The sequence below is a fragment of the Acartia tonsa genome, chromosome 7, assembly GCF_053477335.1.
Source record: "Acartia tonsa isolate MP-2025a chromosome 7, ASM5347733v1, whole genome shotgun sequence".
NCBI classification, from domain to species: Eukaryota; Metazoa; Arthropoda; class Copepoda; order Calanoida; family Acartiidae; genus Acartia; species Acartia tonsa.
The window spans coordinates 20,779,067-20,803,376 of NC_137266.1; the positions used below are offsets into that span (position 1 = coordinate 20,779,067).

At 32.1% G+C, this 24,310-nt stretch overlaps 2 protein-coding genes across 5 annotated transcripts in view; one reads left to right on the top strand and one right to left on the bottom strand.

Annotated features, from left to right (window-relative positions):
* Positions 1 to 24,310, bottom strand: part of LOC145323998 (EH domain-containing protein 1-like) — a 303,862-nt gene that overhangs the window by 148,861 nt on the left and 130,691 nt on the right. The gene's annotated exons all lie outside the window — the stretch shown is intronic.
* On the top strand, positions 377 to 7,927 carry LOC145324001 (uncharacterized). The gene is made up of 8 exons (XM_080166639.1): positions 377 to 441; positions 1,881 to 1,950; positions 2,875 to 2,961; positions 3,256 to 3,294; positions 3,567 to 3,621; positions 4,004 to 4,077; positions 6,833 to 6,883; positions 7,420 to 7,927. The coding sequence occupies exons 1-8, from the start codon at positions 391 to 393 to the stop codon at positions 7,569 to 7,571; spliced, it is 579 nt and encodes a 192-aa protein (XP_080022765.1). The 5' UTR covers positions 377 to 390; the 3' UTR covers positions 7,572 to 7,927.

The following is a 24,310-nucleotide window of genomic DNA, read 5'->3' on the forward strand; positions in this document are numbered from 1 at the left end:
GCAGCCCCTTCTTTACCCCATCCCCCCCCCCCCCCCTCCAAATGGATAAACGGCTCGACCAATATAAACGAGGAGAAATTGCAATGTTTTCCCTTTAAATCATCCAAGTATATTCTACATCCATTGTACTGGATGATTAATGGAATAGAAAATCCTAACAAAAAATTTACTATTTTTCTTGAAAAGCAGCTGAAAAAATGACGTTTCCTACTAAAATATTTAAACATTTCAGAATTTAATTTCTCGTATTCATTCGAATCCGGTGGATAGGAACCGGTTCTCATCCATATTAATCCATCCATTATAATTGTACATTCTACATCCGCGGAAAGCTGTCTATAATACGATGCGAGAAATAACTATTTTTGTACATTTCAGACATAAACAAAAATGGATCAGTTATCAGCTGATATTTCATCAGCAAGACAATATTACCAAGACAGGAATTTAAACTTAAATTAAATTATCATGCAAACACTTCCAATAATTGTTAACTTTTAATATATTTAATGATTTTTTCAACTTATAGTGAACAAAATGTTTTAGAAATGGTAGATAGATAGGATTAGTAAAATTAAACAAAACTTATTTAAAAGAAACAAGAATGACAACATCCATAAGTAGCGAAGCACAAAAAAAATCATGACTAAGAATACGGACAATGAGATTTAAATAGCATTTGATGAAGAAAAAATCACAAAATCTCTCTTATGAATTCTTATATATTTTTAATGTTTACATTTTGTATGATGACTGACAGTCTGACGGTCAAAATAAACTATATGCTGGATGCTCAGAACTAACGGGAAATTTAATTTTGATACTATTATGCACAAAAACTAGACCAAAAACACCAAAAATATAGGGATATATATATAAAAATAGCCAAAAACCTGCTAAAAGGTAGTCTAAAAAAATTAAAACTGGACCATGAACACCAAAAATATGGGGAAAAAGGTGAAAAATATAAAAATAGCCAAAAACCTGCTAAACGCCATTCTGACTGTCATTGTTGTTTTCTTTAAACTATAGAAAATTAAATTTGATATCATTGACTAATAGAAATTGAAATTGGACCATTAACACCAAATATATGTGGAAAAATGTGAAAAATATAAAAAAACAGTCCGACCGCCATGGATGTTTTTTAGTTTATTGTGCTCCTTAATGATGGGAATGTTGTTACAAAGTTTCAGCATTATATCTTTTAAGGGGACTGAGAAAATCCTTCCATTCCCCCATAGCGTTCCGGACAGACGGGCGGACTGCCGACATGCAGACACCTTACAGACAGACCAAAAACTATGCCTCTATATTTTATTTCCCTGTCAAAGTTAACAACAGCTTTTAATCAACTCTCACTAAACTCAAAAAATTTGAAGAAAAAAATAATTTAGCTGACCATTATATAATAAACAAGGATGACAACATCCATAAAAGCGAAGCACTAAAACGGTAGGAAAACGGACATTAACACTTGTATAGTGTCAGAACTGAATAATCTCAATATAAATGTATAAGAGTCAAAGCAAAATTGTAAGTAAATTTGTTGAAAAACTGCTTGATTCAGGATGATGTTTATGGACATATTTACATTTTTAGAACTTGATTATAGAGTTGCTTCGCTTACTACATTATACTTTGTTGTCCCAGGAATCGATAATCGATATACCAAAAATCAGATCAATCGGATGATTAGATCACATAAAAAAATAAATCACCATGCAAAATTTTAAATCGATAGGACAATTCTAACATGCCTAAATTAACGAAAAAAGATATCCGTTACGGACGTACGGACGGACCGACCCTAATTACAGAAAAGTTTCGCTTTAAAAAAAATCATCTACAAAGGTCCTAAGTTTATACTTTGTAAATATAGTCACGGGGGTTACATAGAATGTTGTGAAGAAGTGGTAGATCCTTTAATTTTACTGGGAGTCATAGCAGGTGAATTAATATATATGGATGTATTTATAGATAGTGTGGTAATACGACAGCCAGACGGACGGGCAGTTTACAGAATTGCTACGCTGTGACTTATCATAACAAACCCTCTGCACTAATCTTATTATATCACCATTTATCTCATGACCGATGTTGACCCCGCTATCCAGCGGTCAAACTGGCCTGCCTAAATGTGGGGAGGGGCTCAAACACGCAGCTATCACGCGCCCCTCACGCGATTATACAACCGGGAGGCGCTGCCTCCCCTTTTACCACAGCTGCCCCCACAGCCTGTCTACCGCCGGGAGCTAAGCCCTTGCGTCCCACACCCCCTTCAAACCTAACCATTGTTATAATCTGTTGTATATATATAGTAAACATTCATTGTAAATATTATTCAGTTAAATATATAATTTCTGTATGACTAAATCCTGCTAGTTTGTTTTGGTAGAATAATTCAAGGCTAAGGCTCGTTGGACTCGAACTCGCAACCCTGTGAGCTGAAACGTTCGGCTTACCACAATAGAAAGAGAGAACTTTTTTTAGGTTGATAGATATTAGATGAATAAAGAGTTTAGTTGTAGATAAATACGTAGATAAACGAAAAAATGAATTATAAGTAGATAGATAGATAGATTCTGTTGTTAAGAAATGGTAATATTTAGACAGTAAGATAGATAGATATATAAATAGATTGTTAAATTGGTGAATAGATCTAGAGTTAGATACATAGAAATATAATCATATAAGTTATCGATCCTATAATTACCGATAGACATACTACTATTTTCTTTAAACTATTGATAGCAGCGAACCTACACTCCCTTACCAAAATATGTTTGTAAGTCCGTTCCTATGATGCATAAAAGTACTTTAGCAACACTTTTAGTTTTTCTCGTATTTTATTAATCTTTATATGATATTTAGGTATTGGTGGCCTGACCTTTTTCCTTCGGTCCCAAATTATCAGATTTATCACTGGCAGAAAGAAAAGAGATATTTCAGATTCGCAAGGTAAGTAATATATTTATTTCTCCTTTGGTTCTATAGATAATTGTCCGCGTAGAAGAAAATAAAAACTATAAGATTAATTTCAATTACGTTTTTGTGAAAATATCCTTTTATCATGTTTTTTAAAACCGGATGGTATTCAGTAGCAAATAACCAGTTACTGTAAGATAGGTTTTGTGATTTTTATAAGAATAAATAAATAAATTTAAAAATGATTGATCTTTTGAGCGAATTAAATATAAAAAGTACATAATTTTGCCAAAATATATCAGTTTTTAATTATCGTATTTATTTTAGAAGATGACCTCATTAAGAGTATCGAAAATGCTCAAATTGGTAAGCAATTCATTCATTTAATTTTAAATTAAGTTTTTAAAAATAGAAAAATTGAATATCTCAGTGCATTTATAATGGCCCATATTCAGAGGAGTCAGAAAAATAGCCGAAGACCATTCTATTTCATAACTTAAAAAACTTAAAAAAAACTATAATTATGGGACATATGTAAGACAGTCCTTAATGAATAATGAATAACACAATCGGTATGTGGGTTATAGAGTTTTTTTTTGAGATAACAATTGTTACATTTATAATTATTTCATTTTTAGTTTTGGAATCTATAGCTTCATTTTCTGGTCTGACGGACGAACATTTTCTTGATAGGTAAATAAAATAACCTAAAAGCAGGGCTCAGCAGTCGCGCCTCATAATATTTCACTGAGGCTTACACGCGGCTGCCGAGACCTACTTAAAAGATAATTCAATCGAAATAGTCAGGTTTTTATGAAGAAACAGCTAAACCGTTTTCGTACTTTTTGCATTTCTTAGTTCTTACAATAAAGAGTCACCCTGAATTATAAAAATGAGTATTGGTAATAAAATTTTCTAAAACAGATAACTCCACATGGCAATTAATATAATCAATTTCTATCTGTTTATGAGTAAAATAAATTTCTTCTCATTTACTAAAGGTTTTTAACATCATTCGTATGACGCATTGTATTTCAGATTTTAGACAGCAAATACATTAAATTATTTATTCTAGGGGAAGTAACATGACTTTGAGAAATGAAGTTGATTATACCAGCCCGGATTCTATGCAGTGTTATGTTAGCTCAGGTACATATCTATCTATTGTTATGATTCTATGCAGTGTTATGTTAGCTCAGGTATATATCTATCTGTAGTTATTATTCTATGCAGTGTTTTGTTAGCTCAGGTACATATCTATCTATAGTTATGATTCTATGCAGTGTTATGTTAGCTCAGGTACATATCTATCTATAGTTTTTATTCTATGCATTGTTTTGTAAGCTCAGGTACATATCTATCTATCTGTAGTTTTTATTCTATGCATTGTTTTGTAAGCTCAGGTACATATCTATCTATCTGTAGTTATTATTCTATGCAATTTTTTGTTAGCTCATGTACATATCTATCTATCTATAGTTATTATTCTATGCAGTTTTTTGTTAGCTTATGTACATATCTATCAATCTATAGTTATTATTCTATGGAGAGTTTTGTTAGCTCAGGTACATATTTCTCTATCTGTAGTTATTATTCTATGCAGTGTTTTGTAAGCTCAGGTACATATCTATCAATCTAAAGTTATTATTCTATACAGTGATTTGTTAGCTCAGGTACATATCTATCAATCTAAAGTTATTAATCTATAGCTCACGTACATATCTATCAATCTATAGTTATTATTCTATGGAGAGTTTTGTTAGCTCAGGTACATATTTCTCTATCTGTAGTTATTATTCTATGCAGTGTTTTTTAAGCTCAGGTACATATTTATCAATCTATAGTTTTTATTTGTGTTTTGTTAGCTCAGGTACATTTCTATCAATTTATAGTTATTATTCTATGGAGAGTTTTGTTAGCTCAGGTACATATCTATCTATCTATACTTATTATTGTATGCAGTGTTTTGTTAGCTTAGGTACATATATATCTATAGTCTTTATTCTATGAATTGTTTTGTTAGCTCAGGTACATATCTATCAATCTAAAGTTTTTATTCTATGCAGAGTTTTGTTAGCTCAGGTACATATCTATCTTTGTAAAGTTATGATTCCATAAAGGGTTTTCAGTGAGGGGACAAAAATTTTGGCAAACATTTAAGGATTTTTTTAACCATCTTTCTCATTTTTTAATCGTCTATTCATTTACACATGTGTTTCATTTCATACCCTTTAATTACATGACCCTTTGCCTGGAAGTTCTGCAGAGCATTAAAATACGCCAGTTTTGACAAAGGCATTCCCTCTACTCTAATTAAAAAGTTTGCGATTTTGACAAAGCAGCAGTAGATACAACTTTTAATTTTAGTTATGAAGTGGATGTTGGCTTAGATTTGAACCCGACGACAAGCAAATGCAAAACATGTTGCGCTACTGTCGATTGTTATGCTTATTCATAGGGGTGCAGTAACCATTTCTGATTTACTTCACAGAACAATACAAAGCTATCTAAACAAATTTTTCGTTTTCAATGAAAAATTTCTATATCATTGGTCAAGTGATTTTAGGTGTTCATACATAGTAGCAGAAATGTACTATAAGCATCCAATTAAAAAAGTAATTATCCTATTAAACTATAATACTTTAATGCATTTTTTTATATTTGAATTTTAAGATCAAATTAATATTTTATGAAAGAAAGTCTCAAACGATTATAATTAAGAAGGCTTAGATAAAGCGGTATTTATTAAGTATATAAGTTTCCTTTTATGAGTATGATTAAGTATCATTATTTAAAAGTAACAGGATGTATGTCTGTCTCTCTGTACCGAAGAATCTCCCTCAATGCTTGAACGCTATAGTTCTCCATTCAAATGTAGTTTCTCATGGGTCCTTGAAGGTTTACAACTGTTTTGGGGGAAGGTAACACCATCCTCTCAAGAGAAATCACTCTAGAATACACCTCTATCCACCTCAAGTGCCCCTAGAGACCTTTATGAACATATCCACTAGTTTTATATAACATTTTTTTGTGGAATTAAATAAACATATAAAGATTAGAAACCAAGATCCAATTAAATTATTTAAAGTCATCCCCTAGTAAAAATCTATCAACTTAGCCACAATGACCAAAAAATTGTTGATTTTAATGTGCTTTAAAATCATTTATACCACAGAGTGATGGTTTGCTAGAAATCTTTGATACTTATTTTTTCATGAGCCTTACTTTTTGTTCATATGTCACAAATGCTGTTTTAAAGTTTCAAATAATAATTAAAAAGGTTTATCTATAATACAAAGTAGAATGATGTCTGTCCGTCCGTCTGTCTGTCTGTCTGTCTGTCTGTCCGTCTGTCTGTCCGTCTGTCTGTCCGTCTGTCCGTCTCTTAAGATCTCGGTAACCACTGAACCGATCGGATTCTACTCTTAAGGGAATATACCTACTGGTCCTGTGGTGGTTTTAGGCTATTTTCTTGGGGGGTGGGACACCCCCAACCCCCCCAAAAATGAAAAAAATCCCCCCTCATTTTTTAAACTATTTAGAATTTGTGGGGGCATCTCCAGAGGTAATTATTTTTTTTCTTTAATTACCTCTTGGGACAAAGCCACTAGAGGCTAGGGGCGAAGCCGCTAGTTTCCTATAAGTGGCTATGCCTCTAGGGGCACTTAAGAGGGGGGGGGGGTTGAATTTAACAACCCCAACTTTTTATCTTAGATTTATTTTTTTCTTTTGTGGGATTTCTTTTAGGAGCTGGTGGCGCCCTCCCTCAAAATAGTTATGAACCCTCTCAGGATCTAGGATAAGCTACATTGCAAATGAGAACCATATCGGTTAAGTGGTTACTGCAGTACACACTACACATAATAGATTAACAAACATAAATTTAAGGATAATTTATTTGTAGGACTATGTTTAATGGATTCTTTACAAGTGAGCCTTAGGAGCAAAGATTCAGGTGAAATTTTATTGGGTATAGTCCCTTTCGTGGCAATGCCTCTTAAGGGGCGTTTCGTCGTATTTTTACAGTAGCTTTTCCAAGGTTATTTTAGGGTAGGTGATAGCCCCGCAGGGGCTGAAAATACTGAAAAAGCTACTGTAAAAATACGATGAAACGCCCCTTAAGAGGCGTTGCCACGAAAAGGACTATACCCATTTTATTTTTTTATACCAATTTTTAAAAGTGAATCTTTTATATAACTAGAGTTGGTCCTAACGTTCGTCCGAAACGGTCAGCTAGTTTCGTTAATTTAAACATGTTAGAATTGTCCCATCAATTTCAAACTTTGATTATTCCTGTAACAAATAGGTACTATAAAGGAATCGTATGAACTCTATACTTCGCTTTTATAGATGTTGTTATCCTTGTTTTATTTAATATCATTTAAATATAATGGTTGTCTTTAATGTATACAAATGCAACTTATATTTATTATATAAAGATCTTTTCTTATAAATATCATGATTAAGCTTCAACTCATTATTTTCATTTAGAATCAGATCTAATCTGGACGGCGCTGCAAGGTATAGCCGAGTATCTGGTGCTGAAGGATCTGTCCGGCACCTGGCCTCACCTGTCCAAGTACCAGGCTGTACAGAAGATTGTCACATGTATCAAAGGATTCCAATACTGCAGGGGACCATAGTTTGCTTACCATGTAATGAGGGAGGTCCAGGGAGGGGGTTATCCTCCCCAAAAAACAGAAAAATCTATATGATATAAAGGTTACCCCCCCCCCAAATGTATTTTTAAGTTTTTAATAAAAAAGCTTGGACGTCCTTCCTGTAATATTATGACAAAATAAAATTGACCTATGCAAATTAGAACGATAAAAAACATGATAAATAAAGATAATTTTTTTTATTCATTTGCTTGTACAGTTCTAAACAACCCCACCATTAACATTAATCCAATTTTCTTGTAATATTTTATTTTCCATTAAATTTCATTTTTATATTTATTATACTTAAGATTACCTGTCAGTATGTTATGTTATTTTAATAGCGCAGCTTCTTATGAATTAACGTATGTACGTGGCAACAAAAGTATTGTGTTTTTTTTCAGAAGCCCTGTTAATATATATCTATCTAATAAGAAATATTGCATATACATGCTGTGCTGTTTATAGATAAAATTGTCCTTGTTAACTATCTATTTAGATATATTTTTGTATTACTTGTAGTTAAGTCTTATTTTACAAAATTCTGTATTTCTCATTTAAATGAAAATAACTTGTTATACCTTTAATCTAGTTCTCTTGAAAAATAAAAGTCGTCTTCCATGTACTACTAATAAAAAGATAAAGTCTAATATATGAAAGTATTTTTTTGGTATCCTAATGAAGGCAGCCATAAGGACAAACGACCAGTCGCACAGGGACTGGTGAACGCAATACACGTAAAATCTAATTTTTGGCGCATTTTCTTTAGCCGTACCCTAACCATAATAATCTTCAACATGATTAATAAACCAGTTTTGCAGATGCTTATGATGTGCGAAGCTAACCCAGGCTATTTTGGAAGTATTAGGTTGAAGGTTACCAAAATTTACTGAAAAAAACATCTTCATTTGCAAATTAGACTTGATCTAATTTTTTTTAATGTATTGAAAATAAAAGTACACAAAAACAAAAATCAAACATTGTAATTTATAAAAGTCTGTTTAAATTATGTTATACAATATGTTTAATATATATTTAAGTGAAGAAGTTTAACTATGTTTTGTGTATTAAATTGGTGAATCTAGGCCCTATTAATTTTATCTTGTTTGAGAACAGCATTCCGCAGATATTAAAAGATAAAAAAAACAGTTTTGTTAGTCCAGGGGGTATTAATTTCATGATTTTCATTTTAATATTCGTGAAAAATTGTTTGTAATGCGTTATATACTATACATAATTTTTCATTATGAATAAGAACTGGTACTAATCCAGCGGATTCGAATCTGATTCGAAGCCATACTGGAAAATTATGTGTTAGCATATCTTCATCATGCTAGCCTATAAATGAGGCCCCATCCAACGCTGCAAAATTAGCCTAAAACTTGCTACAACCAATAATAACCTTCCCTGAATTAAATGGTTTAGCTCTATATAATTTGCTAATGTAATGACTTAAAATATGAAAATTTAGATTCATATTCATTTAGTGTTTCAGTTATATTAAGACTCACTCAATAAAACCATTAACAGTTAAATGTCTTCACTGTAATACAATGCTTCAAATGTTAATAATATTTTAAATAGTTTTGTACTTTAAATTTCAAATAAAAAACTTCTCTAATTTACTTCACTGTGTTTTAAATTATTCAAAATAAACAACACTGAAAACGGTCATAACCCGTAAAGATGCATTGAAATGTAAGTAAGGTCAGCAAAAAAATAGAATTATACATATATTACAGTGGTGTGCACAGGGATTTGTCAGGGGGTTGCGCACAACAAACCTGAAAATTTTACATCACCAGAAGAAAGTGATTTTATTGTCAGGGGGTTGATACACCCCTCTGAGATGTACATAATCAATATACTCATAAGTCAAACAAGCGTACAAGAAATTGGGATGGAATTTGCTCGAATAGGCACTTTAAGATAAACCACTGGTATGAGGAGGGGGGGGGGGGGGAGGGAATTAATTTATCATCAATGTCCTATCCCTGCATAATAATGTATCTATTAAGTATTTATCTAATCAGTAAAGCAGTAATAAATTATTCAAAAGCCTATCTTCATAAATTTTTAAGGAAATTGTTTTACTTCTTCTAATTAAAAAGATAGCTTTAGATATGGGAAATTATTATATTTATTTCCTAACCTAGCATAAATGAAGTTTTACAAAATTCATCAATCTAAAGAAATTTACAAACATATTTTTTCAACTGATTTAAATCCAGTGCAGTGGCGTGAATAGCGATTAACAACGTGTGTGCAGGGGAATAAAGGGTTATTGAATCCCACTACCTTGTTTTACAGGGAAGTAGCCCCCCCTTAACACGGGGTATGCAAGGGGGTGCCCGTACGCTACTGAATATATGAGTGTGTTTTTTTGACATTTTATTTCTTTCTTCTAATCGTAAACATTGACAGTTATATCCATGAGTAGCGAACAAAAAACAGTAATTTCTCCGTAGTCGAGTAAAGTAGAAAAGTTACTAATACTCGAAGCACATCTAGACATACCTTATCGAGTAGATGTGCGGATCAAAAGCTAGCTCCATAATGTTTTAAAGTGCAAGAAAATCCACTCATGCCAATTAAGAATATTGATTACTTACGTTTGGTGCTACTTAACATTTGTTGGTTCAAAAGTTATCAATAAAAGTTATAAAACATCTCAGTAACAGATGAGTATAGATAAAAAATATAAAGTGATACTATAGAATTCTGTAACTCAAGGAACCAGTATAAGTACTTGGGTAATAAATATGCACCCACCTACATAATTATATATGCAATACACCACTGCATCTTTAATAAAAGCGCAGAAACTATAAAACTATAGAGTATGTCCAACATTCTTTGTGATGTATAAAATACAACTAGTTTACAATGATGCATCAAGGGGGGGGGGGGATTAAACTTAAGATTTTTAAAAAGTGGGAAGTCACGCCTTACCAATTTTAATTTTAAGTGGGAGTTGAGTCTTGACGCAATCTTTTCTGTATACTTATAAATACATCCATTTTATTTATCTTAAATGTTCTTAGCTTGATGTTACTTCACAACCAGGACAATTTTATTAGAAATTTGCCTAACTAAAATATTTCAAAGAAATTGAACATGCTGCTTTTTTGGTCAGAATCACTTAGCATCATGAATGACATGTAAAAAGCTGAATCTAGGCACAAAACATTATAAGTATTGCTAATTTCATATCTACAATACAAAGTAGAACGATGTCTGTCTGTCTGTCTGTTTGTTTGTTTGTTTGTAGCGAAGGATCATGCTAACCGCTTAACCGATCGGGTTCTCCTTAAAAGGTTAGCTTCTCATAGGTCCCAGTAAGGTCTATAACTATTTTTGGGGAGGGTACCACCACCAGCCCACCACCACCACAAATCTTGATTTAAATGATTTTAAAAATGGGTTTTGGGATTCAACTCCCCCCTCCTCTAGTTCCCTAGATGCCTCTAGGGGCGAAGCCGCTAGTTGAATTAAAAGCATAAAAAACTAAAACTATTTTGTCTGATAAGAAAGTAAAAAAGTTTAATATTTTTTTTTCACAAAATAAAAGACACCCCAAATTATTAGTCAATCTCATTTAGACTAATTTTAGCTTTTATTTTGACTTAATATTTCCCGAAATTATGCATTTTTTTTATGATAATTGACCTTTGCACCAAGGAACAGACGGGCAAAGTTAATTACAGAGTAGTCTGCTGATATTAATTTATATAAGACTTTGTAAATGTTAGAGGAAGTGTTTATATGTATTTACACAAATTACCAGAATTGGTTTGCTTCAGAGGTGACACAAAGTTATGGAAATTTTCGATATCTTATAAATACTTAGGTAGCGGCTAAGCCCCTAGCATCTATAGGGTAGGGAGGGGGGGGGGGTGCGGCGGGGGGGTTGATATGGGGTGAGGGAAATAGCCCAAAAACAACCCCATACATTTATAAAGCTTCTCTCAAAAGTACAACAAACCCTTTTAATTCAATCTTCAGCCAAAAAAAAAACATATAACTTTATTTAATTTCTATATATACATACTTAATTATTTATAGTATACCTGTCTGCTATATGCCCGCTAAGATCTCGCAAACGGCCGAATCAAAAGCTCCATAATTCATAATAATAGGTTTTATATTCCACCAGCGCCGGTTTCAGGCTGTTTTTTAAGTTGGTTTAAGATAATATGCCTCCCGTCATTTTTTTTAAAAATGGGGTAACGGTATTCCCGACGCTCTTATTGAAACTTATGAATGACAATCTATAGATTAATACATACAAACTGAGAGATGTATAGAAACATCGCAACTCTAAATATCTATAATTTTGTATCCCCTACTCTATATTTGGGTAAATGCGTATGTATGACAGTCTAGAGATGGATGGGCCACTAGGATATAAACTAATAATTTCTCGGGGAATGGGAATGGTAATTTGTCTCTCAATTATTCTATCATCCTTGTGTTTAGAGTCAATTTTATACATTTTTTAGTAATTGCACAGTAAATAAAAAAATGTAGCTTTAGTTTACAAATTCTGTCTTAGTTGCAGACACACGGTCATAGACTTAGATAAAGTTAGATAGTAGCTGCGAATTGGTAACGATTTTTTAGCTTGTTTACATTTTCCCGTATATCTAATAATCTAATAAACCGGCCTAGTGCCAAACTGCCTCATAAAAGGGATTTTATCACCATTAGTAAATATGTTGTCTTTTAGTTAGGATGGTTTGGGTAGACATTTGAGGCTCCTAGTTGATAATTAAATTTAAGTGTCAAAAAGGTAATTTAAAAATTAAAAAGGCATAAGCAGTGCAGCTTAACCCTTACAGATCGGAGGGAGGGGTGGGCTCCAAGAGCCCCCCCTCTAGATTTTTTCAATCTCATTTTTTTGTAGGTAAGATGGAGAGCTGTGACTTCATGACTTTTTAAGTTTAGTAATTATACGTCGTCAAGAGTTGATTTTATTAGGATATCTAGGGCCACAGTAAAAGCGTCTGACTATGACGTCAGAAAAAAATTAACAATTAACCAATGAGAAGCCAGTATTCACAATGGTAAAATATATAGCGGCCTCTCATTGGTTAGTTGTCAATTTTTTCTGACGTCATAGTCAGACACTTTTACTGTTTTCGATATCTAGTCTATGTCGGTCGTGGTGTCCGGTCAAAGTCGGTTGGGTAGCATCAAAGTTAGAAAAAAATTCTAAATAAATCTTAATTTCTACAATATGACTTTTGTGTATAAGGTAGAAACCTAGTTTTTTTTGTGAATACTTAGATATCAATGACCTTCTAAGAAAAGGGGTGTTATGACCGTTTGACCGTTTTTTTGCTAAATTCTTTAGCAACAATAAACAGATAAAAATATTAATTGGCGCCGCCAACCGCCGTTTTACCGCCGTAACCGCCGAAAATGGCGGTTTCCGTTATTTGCCGATTTTCGGCGATGATCAGAAAAAGTAATTTTTTTTGTTATGAAAAATAAAAGTTCGTCCTAAAATATGGTCATCCTAGCTGCAAAATTGGCCGCTCTACAGCTGTTTTAAAATTTAGCGGCTGGCCGTTAAAAAGCTTTTCTCTAAAAATACACATGAACCACCAGAAAAAAATTTTATGTCTTTATCTGTAACAGGAGCCAAGATAGAGGGGGGATCTTAGAGCCCCCCCCCCCCCATCTATTAAGGTGGGAATTGGGGCCAGATCTGTAAGGGTTAAGAAGTAAAAATAGCTTTGAAGAAAAGATCTTTAGCAGCGAATAAGCTGAATTCTTTTTGTTATTACATCATTATAATAATCAAATGCATTGGATATGTCAAGATAACATTAAATTGTTAAAAATACACATTACACAATGAAAGTGTTTTAGGATGTTTTTCACTTTGAAACTTTACCATTTTATCCCTATTTCTTAAAAAAATATCAAACTGTGCTATTATACATTTTTAAGGTAACTATTTCAAGAAGAGCAAAACCTCCATTGGCGTTAATTTTAAGAAAAAAGAATGATACAAAATCAGTTTAAAAACTAGTTTTAAAAATATGTAGCTTCTCTGAAAAGTATACCACTATCGGTCTAGTGATTTTTGATGATTTGGAATAAACAACAGACAAACACACCTATTTTACATCAGGGAATACAATTAACAAATTGTGAATATTCCCCTAGGATTTAAGGGAGATGTATGGGGGAGGGGGGGGGGCAAGTGAAAGGTACATTATGCCTCCGGTTTGAGCCCCTCTCTTCCTATTTTTCTATGTTCCACCCGATTGGTCACAGAAACCATTAATACATGAATATGTAATTTATAAACAGTGAACATTTTTTCACAAAATATATTATACAAGTGGCTACTTTGGTTTAAGAAGAATATAAGTAATTTATAGGAGGGGGTCATTTTTTGTAGGGATAATTTCTCTTCGGACCTATAAGACGCTTCACTGTAGCTCCCTCGCTACAGAAAAAAACTGTCTACTGTGTTTACTAGTATATGCTTTTTCTCGTATTCATTCGAAACTGGTGGATAGAAACCGGTTCTCATCAATACGAAAAAACTATATCTAGCATCGTTTTATATCCAGCTTTCTACGAATATAAAAATGTACAATCATAAGATCAAAACCAATTTTTTTAGCCCGTGCTTGGGCATCTCGGGTCTAAAAAAACTGGTTTTAATCATATAATTGTACATTCTATTTCCGCGGAAAGCTGTTTATAATACGATGCGAGAAATAACTATACTTATACTCCAATCTTAGTTAGTTATATTCTACATTTTTTCTCATTACACTTATCCATGTACATGTTATTGATGACACCTTTAGTCAAGTTCTGCGATTAATAGTCTTACGTGGAGCGAAGATACTTTAAAATACATTTGTTCGTCTGTACTTATCTTTCTTGTCTGACTTAAATAATTTATAAAATGGAAATATTCTTATATGTTGTTGTTATATTTTGTAAGATAAAGAACCAACCTAGGAGTCTTAAAGGGTCTTGAGTAAAATTATTGGGTGACATTTTGTACTAACCCAAAAAGTACAAAATTTACAGTCTCAAAAAGTACAAAATATTTGTAGAAAAATATTGGAGGTCGGTATCCTTAAATCTAGGTGCGTTGCTGTTAACCCTTTACAGTCGTGCCCCTTGCTGCACCTTAATCGGTCGGGGGGGGGGAGGGGGCGTTCAACGCCCCCCCCCCCTATTATCTCAGTTCCTATTAGAGCTAGAGGGCTAATTTTTTTGTGCAAGTCCCCTGTTTGATAATAAATTTCGACCTTTTATAAGTCAAAGTCAAATTTCGCTTCTTTCACCCTTTTATTTAACAACCTTTGTTTTTAGGTCTTTTTTTACTTAAAAATTTCAAACGGCTGAAATTTTTTTATTTTAGAAGCTAGAAGAACAATTTTTTTTCCAGAAAATGTTTATCTTTATGTAAATTTTACATTTAAAATATCAAAATATTAATTTCAGCGGCCGCAGCTGAACTTGGCAGCTGCCAGCCGCCGCAGTCGGCGGTCGGCGGAAAAAGGCAGCGGATTTTTATGAAATTTCAATACGTTATGTAGACATATAAGAAAAGCTTAAGTTTAAAATTTGAAGTCTCTAAGTCAAAAATTGCGGCCACAGGAGCCTTTTAAAGATTTCTGGAGACCTGGAGGATCAGGACCTGCAGGATCAAACCTGGAACCTGAAAGTTACTTGAACACCTGTATTTTATATAAGGATGTACTACTAGAGGATATTTTAGTATTTTGGTAAGATACAATGCTTTGTTTTAGTCAAAAAATAATTTTGCTCTTTACCGGGATGACCTTGCCAGGTTTGCTGGCATCTTGTGCCCGCCAGGATGGAGATATTCAAAAAATTCCAACTCTCAGTTATGTGTTTCATATTCTTTTAATAAATAGTTTGAAATCGATTCATAATTTTCCTTAAATGCTTTAATCTTACTTAAGAAGTAAGTTTTTTTCTTCTCCAGAAGCTTAAGATTTAAAAAACTACTTAACTGATAGGGTTCTCCTTTGCGGAAGTTGAAGGGTGGTTTTAGGCTATTTTTCTACCTCTTTCAAACTCTTTTAGATACAGAGCCCTGAGATGCTAGATGCACATCCGCTAGTATAGTATTGTTTTTGCTGATTATTGACAATACACATTGTTGTACTTGTGTTAAAGTAATAAATACCACTATGAATAATCATTTCTTTATATTATGTGTCAATACAGATCTAATGACTTTAGAGTTCTGGTAGTAAGGTTTCAAATATCTATGTGAAAATTAAACTTTGATTGAAACATCGTAAAGTGCCTCCAAAACAATGACGTCATACAATAAATAACCAATGATAGGCCAGTATACATTGTAATTGACCATTGGTAAAATTTGTACTGGCCTCTTATTGGTCAATTTATTATATGACGTCATTTTTTTGGCGACACTTTACGCTGTCTCACTTTAATTTATAAGGTCTATTTTACATTATTGTAATGGAAATTGTTGTTTTCTTTTTATTGCTGCATTACGGAAATAATTGACACTTCGCCCCTAGCATCTAGTATCTCATTATTTGAAGGGTAGCAAAGAAATGAAAAATAGTCTAAAACAATTTCAGGACCTAAGTGAAGCTTCTCTAAACTGGAAAACTCAATCGGTGCAGTAGTTATTGAAATAAAAACCTAAATACTTTATATAATTGGATTAGGTTGTCTCGCCCTCTACGAGGAAAATTCTATTGTATTCCTAAATAGTTTTGTGGTTCATTAAGAGATGTTTACTATTAACAAACATAAATTTTCATTATTATTTATAAGCAACGCAGCTACTCTGTATCACCGTGCACCATCAAATAACTTTAAAAAATGATATTTAGCTGTTCTTTAAAAAATATAAACAAAGTCTTCATGAATATTTTGGAATATATTAAAATTTATATTAAAATAAAAAACTTATACTTCTGATAAGTCCAGTTTTTCTATAATTACGGTTGGTCCGTAAGTCCGTTTGTCCATAACGGATAGCCCTTATTGTCCTGTCGATTTCAAACTTGGTGATTCTTTTAACAGGTAGGTACAATTTAAAAAGAGTAACAACGTGTTAAGTCTTGTAATTGCAATTGTTTGGAAAAGCTTAATTCAACGATTATTTTTAAAAAGCAGCAGGTCTTAATCTATTTGAAAAGTTAGATATTTGAAAAGCTAATAAACTTGAAAGATAAAATGATGTTAGTATATGTACATAAACATATATTTCCTACCCTTTTTTGGAAGATTTTTACTCTAAAGTTTAGAAAAATACTTTTATAAAACAAAACGTCCTCCTTATATTTTATATCCTAAGCTGTTTCTTTTTTGCTTATACAAGTATTTTATAATTAAAACAATATATTTCATGAAAAATGTTAATATTCATGAGTTTTTTCGAAGCGTTTTTTCTCAACTTTTTGGTTTGTTATCCTTTTCTGAACTAACATTTTCCCTTGAGTTAAAAAGTTCAATATTGGCTAAATAATTGTCTTCCCTAGAGACAAAGATGGATATTCTATGTAAAAAGGATGTCATTTAAAATCTTAGGAATGGCTAACAAAATTTTAGATAGCTTTTTTATTGTTTTTGGTAGATTTAAGGTTTTAATTCCTTCAAAATTTCGTTGAATTATATAAGTTATTAATCGCATCGTATTATAGACAGCTTCCCGCCTAATAAAACTCGTATTAATTTTATAATTTTTATTTTAATATTCGTAGAAAATTGTCTGTATTACGATGATTTGCATTGTTTTTTTTAATATGGCTGAGAACCTTTCCTAATCAAGCGGATATTAATCGGTTTCAAAGCCATACTGGATAACAATTTAAGAAATCTTAAGATCTTTAGATTTAGGCTAAGGGCGCAAAAGTTTTGAGTGTTAGATTCATTTATAGTCCATTATCCTCTCTCTCTATATTTATTATACACTAGCGGCTACGCCCCTATAGGCCTCTAGGGACACGTAAATTGTTTATTTTAATCTATATTAAAATCAGCTATTTACCAAAAATAATTTTTCGCCGATAGATGTTTTTAGTTATGTTTTTAGCAAAAATTGCAAAAAAAAATTTATTCTTTTTATTTTTTTTCGATTTTTCTGGGGAGGGTGGTGATACCCTCCCCCAAAATAGTTATAAACCTTCCCGGGACCTATTAGAAGCTACCCGATCGGTTAGCGGTTAGCGAGATCCTTCGGTACGAACAGACAAACAAACAACCTGTTACTTTATCATAAGGATAGAATGTAACTTTTATATTAAATGTCTCTTTCCCTGGAAGCGTCCCCTGGGTATAGAACTATACTAGCTGTATATACATTACATTTCAAAATTCAAACCCATCACATACTGTCCCAGTCACGGATAGAGGAATACAAAAGTCTACAGTCTAGTAAACTATCAATATATTTCACTAATATCTATCTATCTATCAATTTATGAGTCCATCTATCGTTTTTTTCTTCTTACTATCTATCCTCTATAAATTTGTTCATGATTTTATCCATTTCTTTACTTGATAACTTAAATATATCAATATTAAAAACTAATGGCTTCGTCCGAAGCGTCTAATTGCTTTGTTTTCAAAACAGAAGACAAAAAATGGTCTTAAACCAGACATTAAAGTAAAACACTAGAGGGAGAAAGGTCTGAATAACTGTATTTCCCCATCACAACCGCTTTGTGCAACCTTTCTATTGGGTCATTGAAAATCAACCAATGGTGTCGCTTATATTTACACAGCCAAGTAGAAGAAAATAATTTAAAAGCAGACGAAAGAGTTCTTTGAAAAAGGAAGGGAGGTAGTTATCTGTATATATACATCTATAATATAGATCTGTTCACCAGACTAAAATTCAGAAACCCGAAAGCTTTCTTAAAATGAAGAACTCAATTGATTCAGTAGTTGGAAAGATCTTAAAGGGAAAACAAAAAAATATATTATAGAATACATTACTTAAATAAATTTATGCTTAGCATTTACCTATCTCCTTATTTCTGATTGACGTCACTTCAAATGTTAAATAACATTTCACTTATTGAAAATATATACTTTATTTATTTTAATCACGAAACCTTTTAAAAACTTAAAATAATCTCTTGGCCATTTTAAAAAGAACTTTCACGATAAGCATAGCTGTATTTACTGCTTTTACTTTTACATACTTAATACCTTATATTTGAAAGCTTTTTAAAAAGTAAAGCTTTATTAGTTCTTGATATAATAGCTTCCCTAGTTGTGTATTTTGGGTAATCTGCATGGAAAAAACAGACAAACAAATTTATCATAATCCTACTAGTTAAAAAAAGATCCTAGGTGTCTCAAAAAAAAAAAAAAAAACGTGTGTACTTTAATTATGAAATGGCTCCCCTAAAAGGTACATTTTAAGTAATAAGTATGGGACAGATAGACAAAGAAATTTTCAATCATCGTTCTAATTTAAAAAAATCTGAGGTGTATCAATCTAGACTGAAATCTAAATTAGCTCCTCATAAAGTAGAAGTCTATTTTGGATTATTTATGATAAGAAGTAAGATCTTTTTTAAAGAAGCTTTAGATCTCAATAACTACTGATTGTGTTTTTTATTTTAGATAAGCTTCACATAGGTCCTGTGATGGTTTTGGGCTTATTCATTTTCAGATTTAAGTCTTGGGATGGTGGTAAGCTATCTTTATACTTATAGCGCCTTTTTGGCACTTTGAATACAAAGCCCTAAGATGTAAGGGGCACAGCAGCTATTTTGAAACAAAAATACAGACAAACATACAATCAACTTAATAATTCTTCGAAAAAAAGGATATGGTTCTGTGAACCCTAAAACAAAATCAGGATACCTTTCAAAAAGTTAAGAGCATATGGAGGGGGAGATATCAGAAATTTAAGGATAAATAATTAGTTAAATTGGATACTCATAATACTCTATCATCAAACACAAATATGGCTGCTTGCATTAAACGTAGGAAGAATCTAGTTTTCCATTAATAAAAAAATTGTTTATTTAAATGTCTATAAAAACTAAAATATAAGGATTATTTATGAGACCTATAGGGGTGAGGCTGCTAGTTTGATGTAATATAATAGCGTCACCTAAAGTATAAATTATCTTGTCACCGATCTACTTCTCCCTGAAGTATAGATATAGATTTGATGTCCAGACACATCCATCAATTATTCATCTGAAAATATAAAGGAGATACAAAATTAATGATTTTAAAAATCTTTTTTATTGTAAAAAGTAATTGGTATAGTCCTCGAGTTGACATTTTAAATATTGTGATTTAGATCCCTTTTTGTTTAATTAGTCATTACCTTTCCGTTGCACACTAGCTTGGTTTAATATTTATTAATAGCAAAGCTGCTTTATAAATCATTTTTGTCTGTCCGTTATTCAGTTAGTCCATAATGCTTTGAAGAAATGTGATTTTCTTAGCTATTATTCAAGATAAAGGCTGATTTTAGTGAAGATTTCAAATATCAATTTAGTATGCAATTTACATTGTCGTCAGTTTGTTAGTCATGCTATAAAATATAAATATCTAAAAAATTAGAAATATGTGCGAAAGGTTTAGTGATTATTTTCTTTATATTTCTATTTTTGATTTTAACAATGATTCATTAAATCTCTTTTGATATATTGTCATCCATGATTTTTTTTTGTAATTCGCTTTATATGAATGTTGTCATCCTATTTTTTTTTTAGCATTTTTAAACAGTTTTTTTTATATTTTGTATCCCCTGGTAAAAACATATTTGCTGTGTAACCTAAAGTGTAGAGCACTTACTTAGTTGGAGTTTTCATCAAAGAAAAAAAACATTGTTTGTCCTCATATTAATAAAATATTTGTGGATGGGCCCCTAGCAGCTTCGTATTCAAAAGGGGAGTGGGATGTTTCAGAAAAATAGCCTAAAACCAAAACGGGATCATTATAAAGCTTATATAAAAAGTAGAGAACTTAATCAGTTCTGTATTTAGCGAGATATTAACGGACAAACAAATAATATTGATACTTTATATAAGGGTTAATCAATAAAATACACAATCATGATCTGTAATGCTGTCTTGTTGAATACATATACAATGTATCTAACATAATATCAATACCTATGAAATATTTTTTTCTACCAAATGTTATTAATATAACAAATTTTTTAATAATTAAGACTTAGTTTAATCAGAAAATATAATGATATTATTTTTCTTTAGGCAAAAAAATTCAGTGTTTGATTACATCTGATTAGTAATTTCTAATGTAATATAAGTTTGAAAGAAATACTTTTACGGATGATGGAAAAGAAATATCGGGTTTCGTCGTATTTTCAAAGTAGTTTTTCTCCTACTTCTAGCCCCTGTGGGGGGGGGGGGGGCTCTAACCCTAATCAAAAGCTACCGTGAAAAAAGGACGAAACCCGCTACTTCGTTTACTTTCCATGATCCTCATTTTCTTTATTTGAAATTTTCTTTTTTCTATTTTAAACACACAGAGAATTGTTGAGTTGTTTTACTAAATTGCGAATATGACACTTTGCGAACATGATTGAACACCTTGCATTAATGACCAATGTCCCCCCCGCATAGGTTAGGTTAATTAACACATATTCTAATTCAAAGATATTGGAATGAAAGTTATAGTTTAATGAATTCGAACCGTTTAGATTAATAGATACATAAAATCCAGAAATCTAAAGGGATAAGACAATGGCTTATAAATTGATATACTATACATCCCCAGTGATGATACACTAAATTACCACTTCTGTAGATTAAAAAAAGTAATGAAACGTTTGAACACTTAACTTAATAATGAACCAATCAGTATTCACGAACGTCCCCAAGGTTGATAACCAAACCAATAAGAAAACGTTATTATAAAACTTTTAGGACTAGTGAAATATGATATATATGATATGATATTTAATCCTGTGCAACTGCGCGCCTCTTGCACGGCAGCTTGCAGGCCTACATGACCATTTGCACCAACATACATTACATTAATGGCCTTAATAATAACCTTATTAATTACAAAATTTTAAGCTAGGGGCGCTAACTCGCTGCTGGTGCCAGAACAGCGAGTTAGCAACAAATATGTTTATTAAAAATTATAATAATAAATCAATGTAGGCTGCAGCTGCTGGACAGTTACACTTGACCCATTCTTTGTGGTTCCTCCTTAGCCAAAAACTGGTCGGCTCTTAGAGGTCCTGCGGGCGTGCAGGACCCTTCTGGGGTTCCAATGGGGGCTTGGCTGTCCATGGGTATGGCCGCTGTTCGGCGGCGGGGTGTGTGTGTGAGTGTGTACTTCAACTTCGTTTTGCTATCAGTCGGGGGGTGTGTAAGCCGTCAAAATGCCTCCGGTTGCGTCAGGGTGCGTCAGGTTGTTTCAGGTGGTTCAGGTACATCAGTGTGCTATTTACCCTGCTCTCCCAACCTCAATGTTCAGGTGACTAAAAATACAATAGTTAACTTGTCCCATAGGGGACAAGGAGAGAAATTTTTTAGATATCTTTGAGGCAGTCCTAACAGATGTGAGGATATCATTAATTTTGAACTGTGTAGGGCTTAGTTGAGAAAAAAGTTAATATACTGAAGTTAAGATAAAATAAAAATAAAAATTTTAAAAAAAGTCAAGTATATTTATATATTAGCGTACGGAAAAATAATAATTGCGTACATATATACGCTGTGTAGAGTACGCAGAAAGTGAGAGTGAATAAACAGAAAATGGAAGTGGGTTATTTATGGAGTGTGTTTGGTCTTTATTAAGACTACAATGATAAAATAAAATAAAGATAAAACTAGGAATGTAAAATAAAAATAAGTCTTTTTATGTAAAATAAACAAAAATCTCCTTAAAGAAAGAGAGATATTTTGCAAGTTTACATAAAACATATATAGGGGGGGGGGGGGATTAAAGGGGTCTGTGGAGTAGGGTTAAAAATAAATGTATGGATATTTTTTTTGACTTACAACTTGGGGATTATATTGCTCGCAAGTTATGTTCTACATGGATTGTCTGCAGTATTCTGAATTACACCTAAATTACAGAAAATATTCATTAGTTAAAATAAATTAAGAAAAGAGGGTAATTTATTCAATATTGTTTAACAAATGATTAAATAGTTTTTTATGGAATATTTTTTCATTTTGAATGTTTTTTATGTTTGCTGGTAATTCATTAAAGATACGTGGGAAGCGGAAGAGTGGAGTGTTCATAATAAATGAATTTGAATTTGTTCTTGTAGCAAAATTGTTATTATTACGTGTGGGGTATCCATGTATATCATAATTAAATTGCCAGCAATCATCAAATATACGAGGTGTTAAGTTATTTTTAAATTTATGCATAAATTTGCATATGTTGAATTTCATTAGTTCACTATAAGGAAGAATTTGATATTGTTTAAATAAGGGTTTAGTATGTTCCCTGTTATTTTTCGATTTAGCTATTATTCTAATGCAATTTTTTTGAATTATTTTTATGGGATGGAGGGTTTCTTTATTAACACCAGTGAAAAGAATGATACTATAATCCATGAGGGATTTGCAGTAAGCATTGTATAAAATCTTTAAATGCCTACGATCAAGAATATTTTTCATTATTCTTAATGAAAAACAAGCGCGCTGCAATCTTTGGTGAAGGTTGTCAAAGTGGAAACGATAGGACATTTTTTCATCAAGCTCTACTCCAAGGTGACGAGCATGTTTATCGTTCTTGTTTTGATTGTCATTACTTACAAGAGAAAGTTTTGTTATTTTATTTGGACATTTTGATTAAAATCATTGGTGTTTATATAGACAGGAAAAGAAAATTTTAATTGCAATTCATCAGGAGAGAAATTTTGTCGTGGTGTGGTGAAGATTAATATTTTAGTCTTTTTTGCATTTATAATAAGGCGATTTGCTGAGTACCACTGGACAATGTGAGGTAAGGTTGTTTGTAGTCCATCAATAAGTTCTGTCAGGTTCTCACGAGCAAGAAAAGTCAAAGAGTCATCTGCAAATAGATTGAAAATAGCATTTGCAATGGCATTTTCAATATCATTGACAAAAATTAAAAATAATAACGGGCCAAGAACTGATCCCTGGAGGATTCCTAAGACAATATCACGTAATGAACTTATTTTCCCTTTAAAGTAAATGTACTGTTTTCTGCCATTAAAGTAGCTTTTTATTAGCTCTAAAACTTGTCCCCTAATTCCATAGTGGCTTAATTTGCTAAACAAAATATTTCGGTCAATAGTGTCAAAACACTTTTTTATATCTATTAACACAGCACCACAGACCTTGCTCTCTGCTTGAGTGTTGGCAATGAGGTTACTCAAGTTCAGTAGGTTGTGTACTGTGCTAATAGATTTCCTAAAGCCAAATTGTCTGTCAGAAAAGAAGTTTCTCTCTTCTAAAAAATTATGAATATGTTTATAAAGTATTTTTTCTAGAGGCTTACTAAAATTATCTATAAGGCTAAGACAGCGGTAATCTTCTGCAGCTGATATATCCCCCCCTTTAAATAAAGTAATACATTTGCTAATTTTCATCCCTTCTGGAAAGGTACCAGAACTTATTGCAAGATTATAAATTGCATTAAGGGGTACAGATAGGGGCGCAGCACAATTAATAATTGTTTTCATTGCAATGCCATTAGAATCTGTAGAAGTTTTTGGAAAGCAGCTAGTAATTGTATTAAATGTTGAA

What these genes read in the sequence shown, in the direction of transcription:
- LOC145324001 (XM_080166639.1), top strand. Translation starts at nt 391, where the DNA reads ATGGATCAGTTATCAGCTGATATTTCATCAGCAAGACAATATTACCAA. An exon ending in TTTACTGGGAGTCATAGCAG is followed by an intron (nt 1,951 to 2,874) that starts GTGAATTAATAT and finishes TATGATATTTAG; the next exon opens with GTATTGGTGGCCTGACCTTT. An exon ending in AGATATTTCAGATTCGCAAG is followed by an intron (nt 2,962 to 3,255) that starts GTAAGTAATATA and finishes TATTTATTTTAG; the next exon opens with AAGATGACCTCATTAAGAGT.